Here is a 20529-nt window from a genome sequence, read left to right on the forward strand (position 1 = left end):
GGCTATAAAACTCAGTTGGAAATTTATCTTCTCCCAGTGATTTATTAGCCTATAGGATGCCCAGGGTCTTTTTGATTTCTTCCCTGGTGAAGGGAGTATCTAATTCTATCCCTTCACTCTCTTCTAGCCTTCCAGTTCAATATTCAGCAAAGATTCTTCCATTTAATTTTCATCTCCTAGTAACTCTGATTTGCATAATTTTGTGTAATAGTGTCTAAAAGTGTCATTAATTTCTTTTTGCTTATACTCTAGAGTGTCTGTCTCTGTTTTTTATAGCATTTATCAATCTTGATGACTCCTCTGTTTTGATCTGCAAAGTTAAAACCATCTCATTCTTGCTTAGTTTTTAATATAGCTTTTTCTGTCCTATGTGTTTGTATTGTATTGTATCTTTATTCTCCAGAAATCAGTATTCTTCTTGTAGTCCTGTTCTTTGATTTTTTTTTCTAATTCTTTAATAACCTGTTTACTTCTGCCATATGTTCCATCTTAAGATTCTTCGTATAGGATTTAATTTGTCCCCTTAAATATGCTTAAGCATGTCCCAAATCAGAAAACTATTGTTAGTAGATGGTAGATTTGTTTCACAAAATATTTCTATCTGTCTCTTTATTAATTTGCAGAAGTTTGTTCTTTTAAGCGATGTAATATTGAGACACCATCTGTATACATTATCTTGCTTTTCCATTATTACTATAATTACTATTAATGGAGAGTGGTCTGATAGAAGCCTCGCTAGATATTTATTACTTTTTTAACTGGGCAGACATTAAAAATAAGTTGATCCTTGAATGTGAGTTGTGCACCCTTGAGTTAAAAGAGTAGTCTCTCTCTATGGGATTTAATTGCCTCCATACCTCAATAAGAATTAGATCTTTCATATATGAAATTGTGTTTTTTGCTTCTTTTGCCCTTGTTACTTAAATAATTTTTCTTAAAAAATCTTCCACTTCTTTTTTCTTGAAAATTCGTCAATTGGGTCCAAGCAGAAATCTATGTCTCCTCCAACTAATATAATTTGTCTTCCCTCTGCTATTTATATGAAGATGTCCTTCATAAAGGCTTCATCATCATAATTCAGGGTATAAATATTTATAAATGTCCATGTTTCTCCATAAATTTTAGTGTGTCATTATATAACTTCCAGCTTGATCATTCAAGGCATCTTCTATTAACACTGGTGTATTTATTAATTAGAATCACCACCTTTCTTGCCTTTGAACCAAAGGAAGACATTATTATTTGTCCCATCCATTTTCTTTTTAATTTGCCATGTTCTAATTTGGTAAGATGTGTTTCCTACAAAAAGATTACACCAACTTTTAATTTTTTTAAGTATGCCAAGACTCTCTTCCCCGTCCTGTTTATCCCATTAATATTAAGATTAATTTGGTAAGATGTGTTTAAAGAATTAGTATTTTATCCATATTATTTTTCACACAAATATTGTTTAAGAATAATATCTTCCAAATATTCTAAATACTGTCATAACATTTCCCTATTAAAAGACATTTCCAACACATACATTTCCCCTTTAAGAAACACTCACACTTCCCTTGCTCTGACGGTGACACTGACAATAGTACCTGGAAGCCTGCAAAAAAAAGCCTGCAGGTTCTTCCGAAGAATAAGAAGAAACCCTCCCTTTGGCACCATCTATTAAAACTGCTCCTCTCCCAGCACCATCTCCCCACCCCCCCCCCCCCACCCCCCATGTCAGAGTTCCCACCTTGCTGCTTTGTTTACCACCTTTCTGTCTTATCAAAGCTCTCCAGTGGTTCTCAACCTTTTTCTTTCTTCTCATATACCACTTTAAGTATTCCCTATGCCATGGGTGCTCTGTGATTAGTAAAGTGGAATCTAGGTGGAAAGAAAGTTTGAAAACCACTTGCTTTAATCATACCTAATTAACTTGTTATATGCATGGTTTCATAACTCCAAAGGAAATGAACCAATGACAATTTTTCTCAAGCAAAATATTTCAGTAACAATTAGGTCTAGAGCAGTGATTCTCAATCTTCCCTTCCCTCTCGCATACCACCTTAAGCAATGCCTTACTAATCACAGAGCTCCAAAGGCAGAGGGATTACTTAAAGTGGAAAGAAAAAGGTTCAGAACCACTGATTTAATTCATGTGTGAACCAGAGGTGTGAGGAGAATCTTTGTTCAAAGTGATTCATGGTGATCTGGATAGCAATATCCAACAAAATTTAGAAACAGCCTAAATCAGATGAGTCCATGATTAGTGTAACAAAGGGAGATACAAGACTGATATCAGTTGAAAGTAACCTGTTCTTCAATGTAGGGATGTTGGCTTTTAGGCCATTTCACAAATGATGAGCGACCATGATTCTGCACAAGTGTCTGGATACTTCAAAGTTCAAATTTATTGTCTGAGAACATGCATGGCATCACATGCAACCCTGTGATTCTTTTTCCTGTAGGCCAAGCAGAATTTCTATTTAGTGCTAACTATAAACTGTCTGTACCAAAAAGAGAGAAATGTAAAGAAAGAAAGAAATGTAAACAAATTGACCATGAAAATACAAATCAAATTCAGTAATAAATAATGAACAAAGTAGAACATAGAGCATTACAGCATACTACAGGCCTTTCAGCCCACAATATTGTTCCATCCTATATAAAACCAACTCAACAATCTAAACTAATGATTCCCAAAGTGGGCACTGCCATCCCCACTGTGGGCGATAGAAAGATCCAAAGGGCCAGTGAGGGAAAAGGGGGTGGTCAGGGGGTGGTGAGTGAAAAGGGGACATTCCAAACCTTCAGTCTTGTTATTATTCAGTTTGCTGCCAATTTTAATGAAGAAGCCAGTGCAGAAATTTTCTGGCTAGACTCGGGGTGGCAGTAGTGAGCAAAATAAACAGTGACAAGGTGTTCTCACAAGAGTTTGGTGGCCGCCATGTTGTACTGGCGTCACTATCCCCTCTCAGCACTGCCACTACCCCATCTCAGTGCAACCCCTAACCCCTCTCAGCTCTGCCACAACCCCCTTCCCCCACCGTCAGCTCCATTGTATGGGGGGGGGGGGCACCCGGAATGTAGCCTGGAGGTCAAGGGAGCAGCAGCATGAAAAAGTTTGAGAACCACTGATATAAACCATCCCTATCTCTTGCATCCATGTGCCTGTCCAAGATCCTTTTAAATGTGCCTATTGTACCAGGCTCCACCACCACTCCAGGAGCCCACTATACTCTATGTAAAATAAAACATCCCTGATGTCTTACCTTATACAGATGTCCCCTGGTATTTGCTACTGTTGCCCTGGGTAAAAGGTACTGGCTATCCATCCTATCAATGCCAATCTAGGCAACATCCTGGTAAATCTCTTCTCCACCCTTTCCAAAGCCTCTACATCCTTCCTGTAATTAGGCGACCAGAACTAAACAAAATATTCCAAGAATGTCTAAGCGAGTTTTGAGAGCTGTAATATTACTCTCAACTTTTGAAATAAGAGCTCTTAAATGAATCTCTGATTGAGCCTTTTGTTTCGGAGTCTGATGATTGGGGGGGGGGGGGCGAGGGGGGTATCAACTGTTCCTGAACCTGGTGGTAGGAGTCCTGTGGTACCTATACTTGATGGCAGCAGCAATAACAAAGCAGATCCTGCGTGTTGTGGACTCCTGACGATTGTTGCTGCTCCCTGACAGCAGCACGGTGACATTGAGTTCGTACTGTTTACAGCTAACCCAAGTTCTGAAGATCTGTTTGCTGCCCTACACTGCCCACTTCTGAGAATATGATTAAATTCTCTTATAAATGCTGGACTCCTTTTGCTGCTGCGCAGGGAAGAGGATGAAGCACAAGTGGATTAATTTGCTTCTTGTGAACAAAAAAATAGATAGCTTTGTTCGGAGTTAAAAGGAGCAACTCATCAGTGGACAAGAAGCAACTCAAAATCCCCACACTCCAGATCAGATTTATTGTCAAAGTACATACATGACATCACATAAAACCCTGAGAATCTTTTTTTCTGCGAGCAAGGCAGAATTACCACTTATTGGTAGTTCAAAAAGAAAACTGTACACAGCATAAACAGATAAGCAAATGAACTGTAAACAGATAACAAATGTAAACAAACTGAGAGAATAAAAATGAAAATCACACGTTAAGAGTCCTTAAATGCGACCCTGATTGAATTTGTTGTTGAGGAGTCTGATGGTGGAGAGGTAGCAGCTGTGGTCCCTGTGCCTCTCTCCTGATGGCAGCAGTAAGAACAGAACATGTGCTGGGCGGTGTGGATCCTTGATGATTTCTGCTGCTCTCCTACAGGTGTGCTCCCTGTGGAAGTTCTTGATAGAGGGGAAGGTTTTGCCTGTGATGTCCTGGGCTGTGTCCACTAAATTTTACAGGGCTTTACGCTCAGTGGTATTGGTGTCCCCATACCAGACTGTGATGCAGTTGATCAGCACACTTTTCACCACCCATCTGTAGAAATTTGCCAGGGTTTCTGGTGGCATACCAAACCTCCGAAACTCCTTCGGAAGTAGAGACTCCGGCGTGTTTTCTTCACAATGCTATTGTTGTGTTAGGTTCAGAAAAGATCCTCCAAAATAGTGACAAGCAAGAACTTAAATTTTCTCACCCTCTCCACCAATGATCACTGGATTTCCCTTCCTGAAGTCAACAATCTGTCCTTAGCCTGAATATGCCTGAGATTGTCTGATCTTGGAAGCTAAGCAGGCTCAGGACTGATCAGTTACTCAGAGGGGAGACCAGGTAGGAACATCAGGTGCTGTAGGTTTCAGTGAGGGGCACTGGACAAAGTGGCGACTCTGTTTGCCTTAAGGTAGACAAAAGCTAAAGAATTTCATGTATTACATTCTAAATGCAGTATTGCATGAAAATAATGGAACCTTTGCCTCAGTTTTGCTGACAATGAGTGCGTTGTTGTTGGTGCATCATTCAGCCAAGTTTCCATCTCCCTCTTGACTGCCGACTCATCACCTTTCTTTATACAACCCCCTACTGTAGTATCGATGGCAAATTTGTAGATGCTTGTTATTGTCATACCGAGCTACACAGTTGTAGATGTAGAGGAGTGGTTCTCAACCTTTTTCTTTTCACTCACATACTGTAGCAGTTGCTAACGGCAGTGCTACTAAAATGAAGCATGTGCACACAGCATGAGGGGGTGGGAGCCAATAACTGAACTTTATTTGAATCTCTTGCGCTGCTTTAAAGGGATGACCCACTTCCTGTCTGGGGCGCACTAGTCTAAGGGAGTGATGTCAGCGCATTGTGGAGTCACTGCCTGCCCAACGACACACAACCAGGAAGTGGCAGCATCTCCCGGGCAACGCATGTCACCAAACGTGGGCTTCTCCTGAGAAGGGAAGAGGGGCCCGTGCCATCTTGTCTCAACTGACTGGGGTGGTGATTAAGCCCATCTAACCGTGTGGTCACTCAGCCCGCTACAAATACCACTTTAAGTAATCCCTATGCCATCAGTGCTCTGTGATTATTAAGGGATTGCTTAAGGTTGTATGTGAGCGGGATGGGAAGGTTGAGAATCATTGCTCTCGACCCAATTGTTACTGAAATATTTGGCTTGAGAAAAATTGTCATTGACCCATTTCCTTTGGAGTTACGAATCATTGCACATAATGAGTCAATTATGTATGATTAAAACAAATGATTTTCACACATTTTCTTTCCACCAGATACCACATTAAGTAATGCCTTACTTATCACAGAGCACCTATGGCATAGGGAATACTTAAAGTGGTACGTGAGTGGAAAGAAAAAGGTTGAGAACCATTGCTTTAAAGTGAGTAGAGCAGGGGCCTAAGAATGCAGCCCTGCGGTGCACCGGTACTGATAGAGATTGTACCACCATTTCCCAGGCAAGCTATTCTGACACACCTCACACAGTCCTGTTAATGTAAATTTCATGGGATTATGGCAGATTTGACCACCAGGTGAAATGTGCCACATTTTGACCCAGGAAATTTCTCCAGCTCCAGTTTCATTAACAGCATGTCCATTTTGATCTTGATAGTTAATGGACAATATTGCAATGGGGAGACAGGAAAGATCTGAAGAAATTATGAAGGCAGCTAAAGAAGTCAGAAAGGATCCCATTTTCATCTTTCAGCCATTGAAATTAATGACTTGCTGGCACCTAGGAGAACAACAGAAGTACAAAGCTACTGCATGACAATGAATTCTTCATGTCAATACTTGGCAATCAAGAGGCGAAAGACAGCCCATTTATATTTTGGGGGTGGGGGTTACACAGTTGAATACACTTGGCATGGAGAAGGAAGATTAGCAATGGGCAACATTGGAGAGTCTGAAGGCTTTCTCTAAAGGTGGCCAATTGGAACCTTAAACATCCCCAGGAACATCAAGGAAGGGACACTTGCTCCCTGTCCACAGCTATATATTCTAAATGCTAGAAAACCATAGAAATTTTCCAATTCAGGCTCCTGCCTGCTTTTTGTGAATACTTGAATAGGTTAATGAATGCCCAAGAAAATGGGGATCTCTTTTCATGCATATATAACCAGCTTCATGTTTAACATCCCATTTTTGGTTGTAATTGCCTTGACCTTAATGTGAAATTCTATTTTGTTTTTATCATTCTTCTCAAAAAGGCTCCTTACTAAGTGAATACTAAAATTAAATTAAACAAAATGTAGAATATATTACTTCCTAGTTGATTTTAGGCTGTATTTGGTTTCATCTTGTATTTGTATGTGTGAGTTCTTAGACAACACATGGATGAAGGAAAAGGTTCTGTACTTTAAAGCTGATGTAAACAGCATCATGAGACATGCCATCAGGCTGCAAGCCTCCATTACAGATCTTGCATACTGCAGTCTCCTGCTCTGTGTCAGCCCCTGCTGGCAGCCAAGTATAATCAAACAGGAGCTATAATCTTTAAGGCCTTGCTAGTAGCCCTGCAAACATGATCACTATCATTACATACTGTTAAAGGAAAGACTCATGAATTCATTTTATGAACTTGGCCTCCAAAACTGCCTTGACAATTTTTTGCATTTTGTTCACTCCAGGTGGAGATTAAAAGTCCCACAGTTAATGACTGACTTTTGTAACTAACTTTGTGTTGCCTAGGAGTGTAGTTCTCCTTCAGAGGCCAATAACCCCTCCAGTGTTTTCTATTACTTGTTCTTGCCTCCCTCCACCTGTATATATTATACAACCTCAGCGAATCACAGGAAAATGCAGCACAGAACCTATCCTTTCAGCCCACTTCATCCTTGCTTTTATCCTATTTTCCACATGGAGTTAAACAAGAAAATCTGCAGATGCTAAGGTCAAGTGCAATAGCCAAATGTGCTGGAGATACCCAGCACATCACAAATCATCCACTAGAAGAAAAGGGTAACCAGCATTACAGGCCTGGACCCTTTGTTAGGTACGAAGGGCCCAGGCCTGAAACATTGGTTACCTTTATTTCCTATGGATGCTGCGTGATCTGCTAAGTTTCTCCAGCACATTTGAGTATTGCATCCATTTTCCATATCACGTCCTTTATAATCAATAATTCTCCTTCATAGGCCAATAACCCCTCCAGTGTTTTCTATTACTTGTTCTTGCCCCTTTCCACCTTCTGGGTTATTTTTTCTAATTTGGTTCTCTTCAAATTTTGAGGTCCCCTGCTTTATTTTTTTATTATTGCACAATCACATGGGTGAAGATGTTGTTTTATGCTTTTATTGTATTGTATATGTTTAATATTTATTGGTTTTGGAGGGGGGTGGGAAGGGGGGAAAAAGGGGGAAAATGTCACTGTATATTTAATGATTGTACATATTTTGGTTGATATGGTTCATAGTGTGAGAAAATTTTTTTTAACTAAAAATTATTGCACCATCACATCTCTGTCGTGAATATTCAATCCAACCCATTTATCCGTGCCTATATTTTATTTATCCAATTACAAAATGTTCTGTAAACTTAAGCAAAGCACCATTAATTTTTGCATTTTACTGAACTTTTGGGGTTATTTATTGATGCAATATTGCCAGCAAATTCTCTTCCAATTATTTTACATAAATCTTTTCTTTGTCATTCTTTCTCGATCTCTCAACTCTCAGAAACAATCTGCTTCTTTCCATTCTATTCTTATTTTCTTTATTCATTTTGAATCACTTCATCCCTTAAAACAAAAACCTGTTTCCTGATCCTTTAGTATTTGTTTCTCTTTAGGTCTTTTTAAGCTGGGCCTCTGCTTTGAGGCCGGCTCCATCCACGGAGAAAAATTTGGACTTACCTTTGTTATGGAGCAGCCCTGCGCTGCTTTTATGAAGAGCAGTACCTTGTAGTGTCCTCCGGAGCATATGGAGGTGGGACGAGAGGGGCAGTAGCACCGAGCAATGGCTATCATCATTACCCATAATCCCCCATGCAGCTGGAACCACTCTGGGAAATGCTGAGTGGTTCCAGCTGCGTGGGGGATTATGGGCAATGAAGATGGCCATTGATCCTTCTTCTAGCTCTATAGTGAGATGCTGCATCATCAACTTTTAAGTGTTCTGTTTTTCTTCATCCGCCCCTATCCCCAAACATTTACCTCCACATGCCTCGTGATTGTGCCAAGCGAAATCTCCACGCTTCCATAATAAAAAACAGCTCCATGACATTTACATGTGTTAATGCGATGATCACTCTTTGCACCACACATTAGTAAACCGTTGTCCCCCATTTACTTAAACATTGTTCACACTTACTTTCTTTCTGGGGAGTGTCACTACTACTGGTCACCACCAGGTACTCGAACTGTTTCCTGCCAGCCTCACTGACTCCCTCATTGGCCTGCTGAAGGTTCATCTCCCCCGCTTCTTCCAGATCCAGCAGGTGACTCACCGTGAAATTCTGTTTAGATTATAAATTGTTCATGCTGGCTGTAATAGTGTTCTCTCTGCTACGGGCTGACGGCGTCATCGCGGCGTCATCAGCCCGACCCCAGCCAGTCGCTTGCAGCGGCAATACAGTTTATGAAGTGCTCCGCTCCACCATCGACACAAGCCTTAAGAGGGTTTGGAGTCGGTGCCTTGGAGCTGCTCACGGAGCATTTATGAAGGTAAGGTCTGTAGCGCCTTTCTTTGGCTTGGCTTCGCGGACGAAGATTTATGGAGGGGGTAAAAAGTCCACGTCTGCTGCAGGCTCGTTTGTGGCTGACAAGTCCGATGCGGGACAGGCAGACACGATTGCAGCGGTTGCAAGGGAAAATTGGTTGGTTGGGGTTGGGTGTTGGGTTTTTCCTCCTTTGCCTTTTGTCCGTGAGGTGGGCTCTGCGGTCTTCTTCAAAGGAGGTTGCTGCCCGCCAAACTGTGAGGCGCCAAGATGCACGGTTTGAGGCGTTATCAGCCCACTGGCGGTGGTCAATGTGGCAGGCACCAAGAGATTTCTTTAGGCAGTCCTTGTACCTTTTCTTTGGTGCACCTCTGTCACGGTGGCCAGTGGAGAGCTCGCCATATAACAGGATCTTGGGAAGGCGATGGTCCTCCATTCTGGAGACGTGACCCATCCAGCGCAGCTGGATCTTCAGCAGCGTGGACTCGATGCTGTCGACCTCTGCCATCTCGAGTACTTCGACGTTAGGGGTGTAAGCGCTCCAATGGATGTTGAGGATGGAGCGGAGACAACGCTGGTGGAAGCGTTCTAGGAGCCGTAGGTGGTGCCGGTAGAGGACCCATGATTCGGAGCCGAACAGGAGTGTGGGTATGACAACGGCTCTGTATATGCTTATCTTTGTGAGGTTTTGCAGTTGGTTGTTTTTCCAGACTCTTTTGTGTAGTCTTCCAAAGGCGCTATTTGCCTTGGCGAGTCTGTTGTTACGATTGCACTTTTAACCTATAAAAGGACCTATTGTGTCAAAGAGAACCAAACCGATCAGAATTATATTCTCCCTATTTTTCCTCTAATGTGGACTCGGTAGATTCATTGTATTTTAAATGTAGTCTTATTAAGCCTTGATGTAAACTCATCTATTAATCTTTCTTGTTGCTAGCACTGAACTTTGATGTGTTCCTCTGCTTAACATTATTATTCTTTAAAGCAAGAAAAAAAAAGAGCCTCATCTATTTCAAGTCCTTTTATGAGTTTACACGATCTACGTTCATGAAAACATGCAGTGAAGAGTAATTTGTATTCAGGTACAGCAATGACTTTTCACAACCCAAGCTATCGCCAGTGATTTCAGCTTTAGAAAATATCGATGCCATTTCTCTTGCTGGACAAAGTATTCTCAAGGATTATTTTTAAAACATACGCATGATTTGTGTTGCGAGTTCATATTCAGTGGGAGCCTAATTAAGAATGCCAAACAGCTTTGGAATAGATTGCTTGAAAGCAGAGAAAAGCAAATTAAATCGCTACTTTCCCTTGTATCTTACAACAGGAAGAATGATCCAAAAGGGCTCCTGTTCCGTGTGATTCTATGATTTAGCAGAAAACTTTTAACAATTTAAGCTTCCTGTGGTGTTAATTAGGAGAGGGAGATGTACTAAACAAAATGTAAAGCAAATTTCTAATAATGAACTGAAATCTTAAGATGTCATGTAATTTGTTGTGCCACTCAATCCAAGGTTCAAGATCATTTGATGAATTACATTTTATTATTTATTTTTGGTATGTGATTTATAGTTTGAATCTTGTGCCAGACATCCTTTCAATGACCCCTCTGTATCAATTTCAATGTGCCTTTATTCATATATAGGAATAATCCCATTGACTTTGCTTTGCTTTTTTTTTAAAGAACAACCACAAAATTCTGATGAAATGGAACAGTTGTATAAATCCTTAGAGCAAGCAAGCCTTTCTCCTATGGGAGAACGTCGATTTTCAACAAAGAAAGATTACAGACGATCCTTTATAAAGCGCAGCAAAAATCCTATTATCAATGAAAGATTACACAAATTCAGAGCACTGAACAGTACTTTAAAGGTTGGTAAGGGTTTCTTTTTATGCCTGCTGGTCAGAGGGAAATCTTTTTAATGATGCATAGAAAATATGGGTAAGTTGCTAATAAATGGCGCATTTTATAAAGTGCAAGTGCCTTCTATGAAGGTGTTTCAAGATGCAGTTTTTGGTTAGTCAATTCCAGATCGCGTGATGGAATGGAGACAAATGATGCAAAATCAGTTGTGCCATGCATCACAAAAGAGGCCCCACTTTGCAAAGTCTGGATAGTGCAGTGCATTGCAACCATGGTACACAGTTGCAATAGAAGGAATTTTTGCAGATGGCTTATTATTAGATCGGAGTAGAAGACAGAGGCTCTCTTGAAATTCAAAGGTTTGTATCTTCAGGCTCTTTCTGATCCAGGAACTAGCAGAGAATACAATTTTACTTTGTCAGGTTCCAGGTCCATGTGTAACAATGGCAGTTATCATTGTTACATTCCTGTACACACCGCTGTGAGCAATTGCTGGTCATGTGGTCTGGAGCAGCCATTCTCAACGCAGGCTGAGACACAGTACATTTAAGAGAGGCCACAGACTGAAATAATTTTAAAAATTATATTTTTTATGTAATCAATAAGAGAGAAGTACAGAAGAAACCAAATATTGGATAAAAACTTGGTTTGTAGGAAGAAAGCAGAGAGTTGTAGTGGGTGGAAAGTATTCTGCCTGGAGATCAGTGACTAGTGGAGTGCTGTAAGCATCAGTTTTGGGACCCCTGCTCTTTGTGATTTTTATCAATGACTTGGATGAAGAGGTGAATGGATGGGTCAGTAAGTTTGCGAAGGTTTAAGGAGTTGGAGGTGGAGCTGAAGATTGTCAAAGCTTACAGGATGCAGAGTTGGGCAGAAAAGTGGCAGATGGAATTCACTCTGGATAAGTGTGAGGTGATGCATTTTGGAAGGACAAAGCAGAAGGCTGAGTATAGGGTTAATGGTCGGTTACTTAGGAGTGTGGAGGAACAGAGGGACTTTGGGATTCAAATCCAGACAATCCCTCAGAATTGCCACACAGGTTGATAGGATAGTTAAGAAGGCCGATGGGTTGCTGGGATTCATTAATAGGGGGATCGAATTCAGGAGTAGAGAGGTCATGTTGTAACTCTACAAATCTCTGGTAAGATCCACACTTAGTTCAGCTATCGAGAGGGTGCAGAGGAGATTTATCAGGATGTTGCTTGGATTGGGAAACCAGTTTTATGAGGCAAGGTTCGCAGAGCTGGGACTTTTCTCTTTGGATCATAGAAGGATGAGAGGAGATTTGACAGAGGTCTACAAGATTATGAAAGGCATAGATAGGATAAACAGCTAGCACCTGCTTTCTAGGGCAGGAGTAGCAAACACAAAAGGACATACATATAAAGTGAAGGGAGGGAAGTTTAGGGGAAACATCAGGGGTAAGTTTTTTTACACAGAGAGTGGGTGCCTGGAATGGCTTGCCAGGCATGGTGGTGCTGGCTGAAACAATGGGGGTATTTAAGAGACTCTTAGACAGATACAGGGATGATAGAAAAATAGAGGGTTTTGGGGTTCACAAGATTTTGTACTTTTTTTAAAGAAGGAATGTATGACTCAGCACAACATCAAGGGCTGAAGGGCCTGTACTGTGTTGTATTGTTCTATGTTAAACTTGATTGGTTCACAGGGAAGGGGGGCCTAAAAATTTGAGCAGAGTCCTAAGGAGGGCCATAGCCAAATAAAGATTGAGAATGGCTGGTCTAGAGATACATTGCATTGAGTTTAATTTGTATCCTTTTTCCCTTAAGCAGTGGCAAAATCAGACGTGGAGTTTTCTCCTGAATTTTTAAAAATTCTCCCCTTTGATGCTCTGAAATTTCTCCTTGGGAACAACAGTTACCCATAGACAACAGAGGTTTCTTCCTGACAAGTTATCTAACTACAAACTATATTATTTAAAAATAGAACCCTATAAACCTATTGTTAGCATACATTCAGAGACTGTTACATGAGAACGCATTGCAGAACACATTTAGTGAGATAACAGCAGGGAGACGCTGAGAGCTTTGCACTTTTTCAGGCAACTATAAGGAATGTTCAGATATTCAGTTTGATCCATTCCATAATCCAAGTCAATGTTGATTATTTTATGAACTCACCGATCAAATGTTCCTTAGGTTTGGAATCAGCAATATTTTCCTTTCACATTTTGATTTTATTGAAGGTTCTTTCAGCTTGTTGAAAGAATTTGAACAAAGCATCCAATTCACAGCAGAATAATGGAATTAGATCAAGCTCCAAAGATGCTGAGAGTTCCATATGTCCACGCTTCGATTTTTAGCACAACTTCGACTTCCATACCTGTATTCCACATTCCAGTGGTAGGAAATGTTTTGGAGGTCAGCATGTGAAATCCTGGTCTCTCACTGGACTTACCACCAAGTTGTGGAACAGTTCTGGATTGTAACAAGCTGAGAGGATCGATTGGCTTTTTTTTGTACTCATGCAAGTTATGGAAGGCAAAGCAATAATCCTATTCAATCAAATGGGTTCATTAACCTTCAGTAGGAAGCCTGACTGAAATGCTTTTACATTTTTGTATTTGTTTAAATTATGTGAACAGATTTTAAAATTTTACATTAGTTGCATTATGTAAGCGCCATATCTGTGCTGCCCTGGAGTGGGGCCTTGGTTTCCGACACCAATGGCCCAGTTGCCACTCATGGACTGGTATCCCACATTAAAGGTCTGTGCAGTGGAGAGGTCCAGTCAGATAGATTGTCTGTGACCCTGGAATTAGCATGGGGGCCAAACGTGAGCTGTAGATTAGATCAAACACAATCTGGGCTAGTGTTTCTCTTCACAGTGTAGAGCATGAGTGTAAGATTATTGATCTAATTGAAGTGATAATCCAATGTAGCAGACAGGGCAGTACACGCAGGCCTGTGGATCACACCTTCCAACTCTTAAATAGAGAATAAAATGCTGATAATTCCACATTACAAGAACTGCAAAATATTAAGTACAATTTTATTTGTCACATGATACTTAGTACAATGGGAAGGGTTCTTCCAAGAGCAATCTAACAGGTCAACTCTAACCCACGTACAGTCATAAAAAGTCAAAGGGCAAGAGCACAGAGTATAGAATTGCAATGGAAAAAAAACAATGAGTACACTTGAAGGGCAGCATCAAAGTTGCTTATGAGATTCATTCAAAAGCCAGATAGGTGTGGGGAACAATGTATCTTTATGTCTGTTACTGAAACAAATTAAATATATTTTACAGTACTTAACAAAGAGAATTGCTGACGTGAAAGAAGGGGGTACTGGGAAAAGGGAGGAAAAAATGTAGTTAAAGAGCTTTAAGTAAGGTCTTCTATAACAGGAAAAGGAGTACTTTAATAATAGATTTTCATTTATACAGCACCTTAATGACCAAAGGATGTTTAAAGTATATTACAGCCAAGGGTTGAAGTGTAGTTACTGTAAAGAAAAATGCAATGTCAAAATTGCACACAATTAACTTTCAGAAATAACAACAAGAAAATAAGCAGTTAATCATTTTTATAAGTGATAACAAAATATAAAATATAAAGAAGACATTTGTTAAAATCTTTCAAGTTAAGACTCTTAAAGGATTTTAACAAATGTCTTCAGAAATTCCACATAAATAGTCTTTTAGAAGTCAAACTGTGCATTTGGAATTTGTGGAAGTGAAAGCTATGATTGATTTTTGTGGCAGGAAACAGAGAGAAAGAATTTTGGACAGGTTCTCAGCCTGACAGGAGTGACTAGTGTCACCCAGCAAGGATGACACCCAATAAACCCATCTGTGTTGGTCCCCCAACTATTCACCATGATTATCATCCATTTGGATGAGAGAATGAAAAGCCACACATCCATATTAACTAGTAGTCCATTTAACAAAGGATGTTCCTTGTGCAGGATTAACCTTTCTGTCAGTGCTGACCCATGTGTCTTGACTTGTATGCTTCTAAGACAAATTATTATAATTGTATAAGTATTTAATGAAAATACATTAATTGTGTAAAATTCAGGCAGAAGGTTAGATGATTCATTTTTATTCCTTGCTATAGTGCTTTGAAGAAAATAGCATGGTCTTATTGGGAATTATATTTGATTTAAATGTAAGGAAATGAAGTATTTTTGTTCTTTGTCAATGAAACATGAATGAATTATTTTTATTGCCACTAATCATGTCCACTAAATGTTAATGATGGCCTTTTATCATTATGTTTCATTAACCAGTCCAAAGAAGCTGATCTAGCCGTAATAAACCAACTCCTGGAAAATTCACAATTGACATCAGAGAAATTCCGACAGTGGAAAGAAGACTATTCACTATTGCTGCAGGATATCTGCAAAGGATCCCAGTCTAAAATCAGTTCAGAAAGAAATGCTGATGTGCTCGAGAATCGAGAATCATCGTCCATTGAAACAGATGTTTAAGATTTATGATGTGCTACATTACTGACTTAGTTGAGCTAAACTGTTATCTGAATCACTAAGAGTTATAGGACTACTGGCAATCCAATACAACCTGCAAACAACTAAGTAACAGTGTTTATTTTCTCCCTCAGTGTGTGGCTCAAGATGTTTATTTAATTTACACTGGTGAGAGTTTTATTTGTAAGTAAACTGAACTCTCTGGAGTGTAAAATCTTAAAGAGGATATTCTCGCTGGTTCAGGAATATGTGCACATTCATTGACTATTTTTGGGGTACTCTATTTATTCTGCAATTGTGATTGGGTTTGAAATAGTTCTGAAGCCTGTAGCAATTGAAGCATACTTGCACATGTAAAAATTTTGTAAATATGAGGTTTCACTAATGGTGCAATTACAATATCAATGATTTCCTGGAGAGGAAAGATCAATTTACATATCGAGGTTATTCAATTCCAATTTATTTTTGTTAAAAAATTAAGAATTCTAAATGAAACCACAGCTTATTTAAAATTACTTGGATAGTTCCTTGAAGAGGCTTGACCAACAAGATTGTAGAGTTGGCACAAGAAAGTGGAAAAGGCCAGGGATATACAAGAGACTGCAGAGCAATCTAGAGTAATCTAGAGCAAAACACAACCTGCTGGAGGAACCCAGCATCCATGAAGGGAAATGGACAGTCGACGATTCGGCTTGAAACTCTTCTTCAGTGCTGAGAAAGGCAAGTAGGATTGGGCAGTATTAACGAGAGGGGAGGGATCAGTAGGAGATGGGTGGACTAAGGAGAGGCAATAGATGATGGACAGATGGAACCATTTTTGGGGTTGAGTTGGGAGACAATGACAAGCAAAGGGATAAAAAAGGAGGGGAGCAGATAGAGCCAGATGGGAAGAGGGGTGTGAAACTGGAGAAAGCTGCTGAAAGGAGGAGATTGGTGAAACCATGTAATGGAGGGATGGTGGACTGATGGGGAGGGGAAACAGTGGGAGGGAGTGTAGGTGACAGGTAGGAGGTGAACAGGAAAGGAAATGAGTTATAGGGTGCTGGGGATGGGTGCAGTTGGAATGAGGGGAGTGTATGAGAGGACCCAGGTGGGTGAGAAGGAGAGAGGAAGGATCTGAGGAGGAGCACGTTGATTGAAATTCAACATTAATGCCATTCGGTTGTAAACTACCCAGGCAAAATATGAGCTGCTGTTTCTTCAAACTAGCAGTGAGAGACAAGCCAGTGTGGGAATGGGGTGGAGAGTTAAAGTGGCTGGCAACCAGGAGCTCTGGCTGGCTCAAAGACAGAGCTTATGGTTGGCAAAACAGTCACCAACTCTGTTGACGAGTTCATTTTTGACAATGGGCCAATTGATCTCCTGTAGTGTGTCTTCTATTATTTCATGGCCTATATTTACAGCCGCTGTTAATTGTACTCATCAAATTCTTGTGAATAAATTGTTCTGTTCTTTCATAAACAAGAGGAAAATGAGTGTAACTATCTATTAAAGTTAAAAACTACTTGATCTATACTACTCCTCACCTATTTTCCAACACAAAATACCTCCAGGCTTAAAATCTTTTTTTGTGTCATCCAAACTCTTAAACATTCTCCATTTGGTACTGACATGATGGTGGCTGCCTTAAAACCCATGGGATGATGGACAGCTGCAGTGATGTGTTGAAGATTTTCATCTCTTCCCCCCCCCCACCCCCTGCTCAAAAGAATGTACTCAAAATATGACAAATTGGAAAATGTATTTTATTTGTGCTAGCTGCAGTAGAGACTGTATTTAACACTGCTGGATGAAGGGGGGGGTGGGTGGGTGTGTGGGTGTGTGTATGCACGCATGCACACTTATTTAAAAAAAACTATAGCCTAGAAGTTTTATTTCCTTGTATAGTTTTATTCAGTATTCATCATTGTGTATGATCATTTCAAGATAAAATCACAGCCACCATTAAATTGGACTGACCACCATATGCCATCAATACCTAATGATGTCCATGGCCAAATGTGGCCAACACACAATTGACTCCCAGGTCCAGAAAATAAATTGCACTTGGCAATGGTAAAGAAAAAGGGAATTAAATTCATTGACTTGTACATTCAGATATCTATTAAAGAGTTATTTGGGCCACAACAGACACTTCAAAATGCAGTTCAAAATCTCACTAGAAACTGAGCAAACATTTGCCAATGAGTTCAGTTTGTAATCACATGAACAAAGAATGTTTTTTCTAGGATTTGACTACTGAGGCAACTCATCTATTTGGTGCCTTTGTCGATCCTCTGCTCAAGGGAAGGACTACCCTCTCCTTAAATCAATAAAGCATATCTCCATGAAGTAAGCAATCATTTTAATAGACATTATTATCTAGGTGCAGGGGTGGAGGTAGTGGGTGTACTGTGGGAGATTGAGCATGTGTATCTGTCCATCTTGCGTCATCTTTAACAATTAGTATCTGTAAAGTTGCAGAAATTATGGGTTGATTAGTCTTTCCAGCTGTTCACTGCCCTCTGGTGGTGATAGTTTGTCTTGCTGCTGTATGACTATTTATGGACTGACACCACCCTCCATTGCCTCTGCACCACTGGTTGCATCTGCAATGTATTGAAAATACCCCCTTGGGACGTCCAATGGTCACTGGTTAGTGAACATTTTTCCGTCAAAACCGTGTTAAAATGCTATTGCACATTTTTTGCAGTTCATGACAGGTTTGGGGCATCAGACTAATCAATATCTGGTCAAGTTTATTGTCATCTGATTGTACACATATAGCCCTTCATAACAGCAATCTCCGGTCCTCAGTGCAAAACACATATACAGACAAATATTTCATATATACAAATGAACAAATAAATATTATTTCACGAATATGGGAGTCTTGGATGGTTAGTGTGAGCAGTTCCTTTGGTCGTTCAGCATTCTCAATGCCCGTGGCAAGAAGCTGTTGCTCAGCCTGGTAGTGCTGGCTCTGTTACTCCTGTATCTCTTTCCCAACAGGTGCAGCTGAAGGATACTTCATGTAAGGTGGAAGGGGTCCTCAATGATTTTGCATGCCTTCTTCAGACAACGATCCCAGTAGATACTCAATGATAGTTGAACAAATTGAAGAAATCAAGAAATAATTTCTGGGATAGGGATGAGACTGGATTTCAGAGTGGGGGAAGTGCTAAATATGGGGAAGGCTAATTTGAACAATATTAGGCAAGAACTGGAAAGAGTAAATTAGGAGTTGTAAGTCCACATCTGACATGTGGGAGTTGCTTAAATACCAGCTGGTCAGAGGTCAGGTCCTGTGAGGAATAAAGACAAGGATGGCAAGGTTCAGTAATCTTGGATGATGAGAGATGTTGCAAATATAGTCAAAAAGAAAAGGAAGTATATGTTGCTTCAGGAAGCTGAAATCACATAGAAGTCTATGACCACAGATGTTCTGCAGAGATAAGTGCTGGGAGTGTGTGTGTGTGTGTGTGTGTGTGTGTGTGTGTACATGATTTGAATAAAAATGTAAGTGGGTTAATTAGCCCTGAAACTTGAATCCTGTTGTTTTACAGCTCAGTTTCCTTTCATTAACGGTCGCATTAAATATTATGTTTGTCACTGTTGCAACATCTCTTTGTGCTGCTTTTGGCAATTTTATCTATCTTGTTGTATTTGAAGTTAGAAGTGGCATTTTTGTAAAATTTGGTCTTGTCTCAGTCTTCATGATGTCACATGATCTTAACTTTTGTCAACTTTTCATGGTTTAAGTTTATTTGTCATCTGACTCTACCAGTACCACTGGCCAAAAACAATCATTCTCCAGTCCACATTGCCAGCACAATGCAACCACAAGTACAGACATATACACACAAATGATATGGATACACATTATATACCAGTATGTACATATATAAAATAAAATATTATTAATAAATAGGAGAGTCATAGAGAGCTACTTTTAGCAGGCAGTCTCACTGCCCATGGGAAAACGCTGTTTCTCAGCCTGGTGGTTTCAGCTCTGATACTTCTGTGTCTCTTTCCCAACAGAAATAGCTGGAAAGTGCTGCAGGGTGGTAGAGGTCCTCCTTAATTTTGTGAGACCTCTTTAAACAACAATCCCAGTAAATCCTATTGATTAGAGGAGGAGGGGGAGGGTGATCCCAGTGATCCACTCTGCCACTTTTATGGTCCTGTGGATTGACCTCCAATGCAATGCTTGCACATCAACTGTACCACAGTTGATAGAGCTCCTGTAGAAATTTGACAGAATGTTCCGCCTTCTTGACAAGTGAGGAGATGTTGTGTGTCCAGGATAAATCACTTCTTAAGTAGACTCCGAGGAACTTGGTGCCCTCTATTCTCTCCTCTACTGAGCTATTAATGTGGAGTGGAGAGTAGTCATCCCTGGTTCTCCTGAAATCCACAATCATTTCCTTAGTCTTGTCCACACTGAAATTCAAGGTGTTATTCTTACACCATTTCACATGATTTTCCACCTCTTCTCTGTGGTGCCACATATCATTGTTGCCGATGAGTCCAAGTAATACCATTTCATCTGCAAACTTGATGACTCTGTTGGAGTTGGGTCAGTAGCATGAACAGGAGCGGACTGAGCACACAGCCCTAAGGTGCACCAGTGCTCAATGCAATAGTGCTTTATATGTTCTGCTGCCAACTGAGACAGAATACATTATTTCCATGAGGAAGTCCTGAAACCAGTTACAGAGGGGGGTATTAAGTCCCAGCGAGGACAGCTTCTCTACCAGCCTCTGGGGTATGACTATAAAACGGCAAGCTGAAGCCTGGCATGTGAGGCATCGTTCTCCAGTTGAGTCAAGATAGAGAGGAGGGTCAAGGCTATAGCATCGTCTGTGGAACAGTTCCATCTGTAGGCAATGAAATGGGTCCAGTGTCTCTGGGAGGTGTGCTTTGATACCTTCCATCACCTGCTCAAAGCATTTCATAATGGTAGAAGTCAGTGCCACGGCGGGGGGGGGGGGGGGGGTAAGTCATTGAGGCCTGTTACTATTACTCTGTTTGGTACTAAGGTGATGTTGACAGCCTTAAAACACATGAGATGATGGACTGCTGAAGTGACATATTGAAGATCTTAATAAGATCCTCCATCAGTTGTTCAGGGTATGTTGCCTGGTCCGCGGTCTTATGTGGATTCAC

At 40.4% G+C, this 20529-nt stretch overlaps 1 protein-coding gene and 1 long non-coding RNA gene across 8 annotated transcripts in view; one reads left to right on the top strand and one right to left on the bottom strand.

The window, feature by feature from the left end:
- Positions 1 to 16890, top strand: part of ipcef1 (interaction protein for cytohesin exchange factors 1) — a 77763-nt gene extending 60873 nt beyond the window's left edge. For all 7 annotated transcript variants that reach the window (XM_069931602.1, XM_069931604.1, XM_069931606.1 and 4 more), the window contains 2 exons: positions 10751 to 10938; positions 15184 to 16890. In XM_069931602.1, coding sequence (XP_069787703.1) covers positions 10751 to 10938; positions 15184 to 15384 — 389 coding nt within the window. In that variant the 3' untranslated portion in view covers positions 15385 to 16890. The remainder of the gene's footprint in view (positions 1 to 10750; positions 10939 to 15183) is intronic.
- LOC138760681 (uncharacterized) overlaps positions 14046 to 20529 on the bottom strand; it is a 43397-nt gene continuing 36913 nt past the window's right edge. Inside the window, exon 5 of the long non-coding RNA XR_011355807.1 lies at positions 14046 to 14397. This is a non-coding gene — a long non-coding RNA (uncharacterized lncRNA). The remainder of the gene's footprint in view (positions 14398 to 20529) is intronic.

Source organism: Narcine bancroftii, chromosome 4, assembly GCF_036971445.1.
Source record: "Narcine bancroftii isolate sNarBan1 chromosome 4, sNarBan1.hap1, whole genome shotgun sequence".
NCBI classification, from domain to species: domain Eukaryota; kingdom Metazoa; phylum Chordata; class Chondrichthyes; order Torpediniformes; family Narcinidae; genus Narcine; species Narcine bancroftii.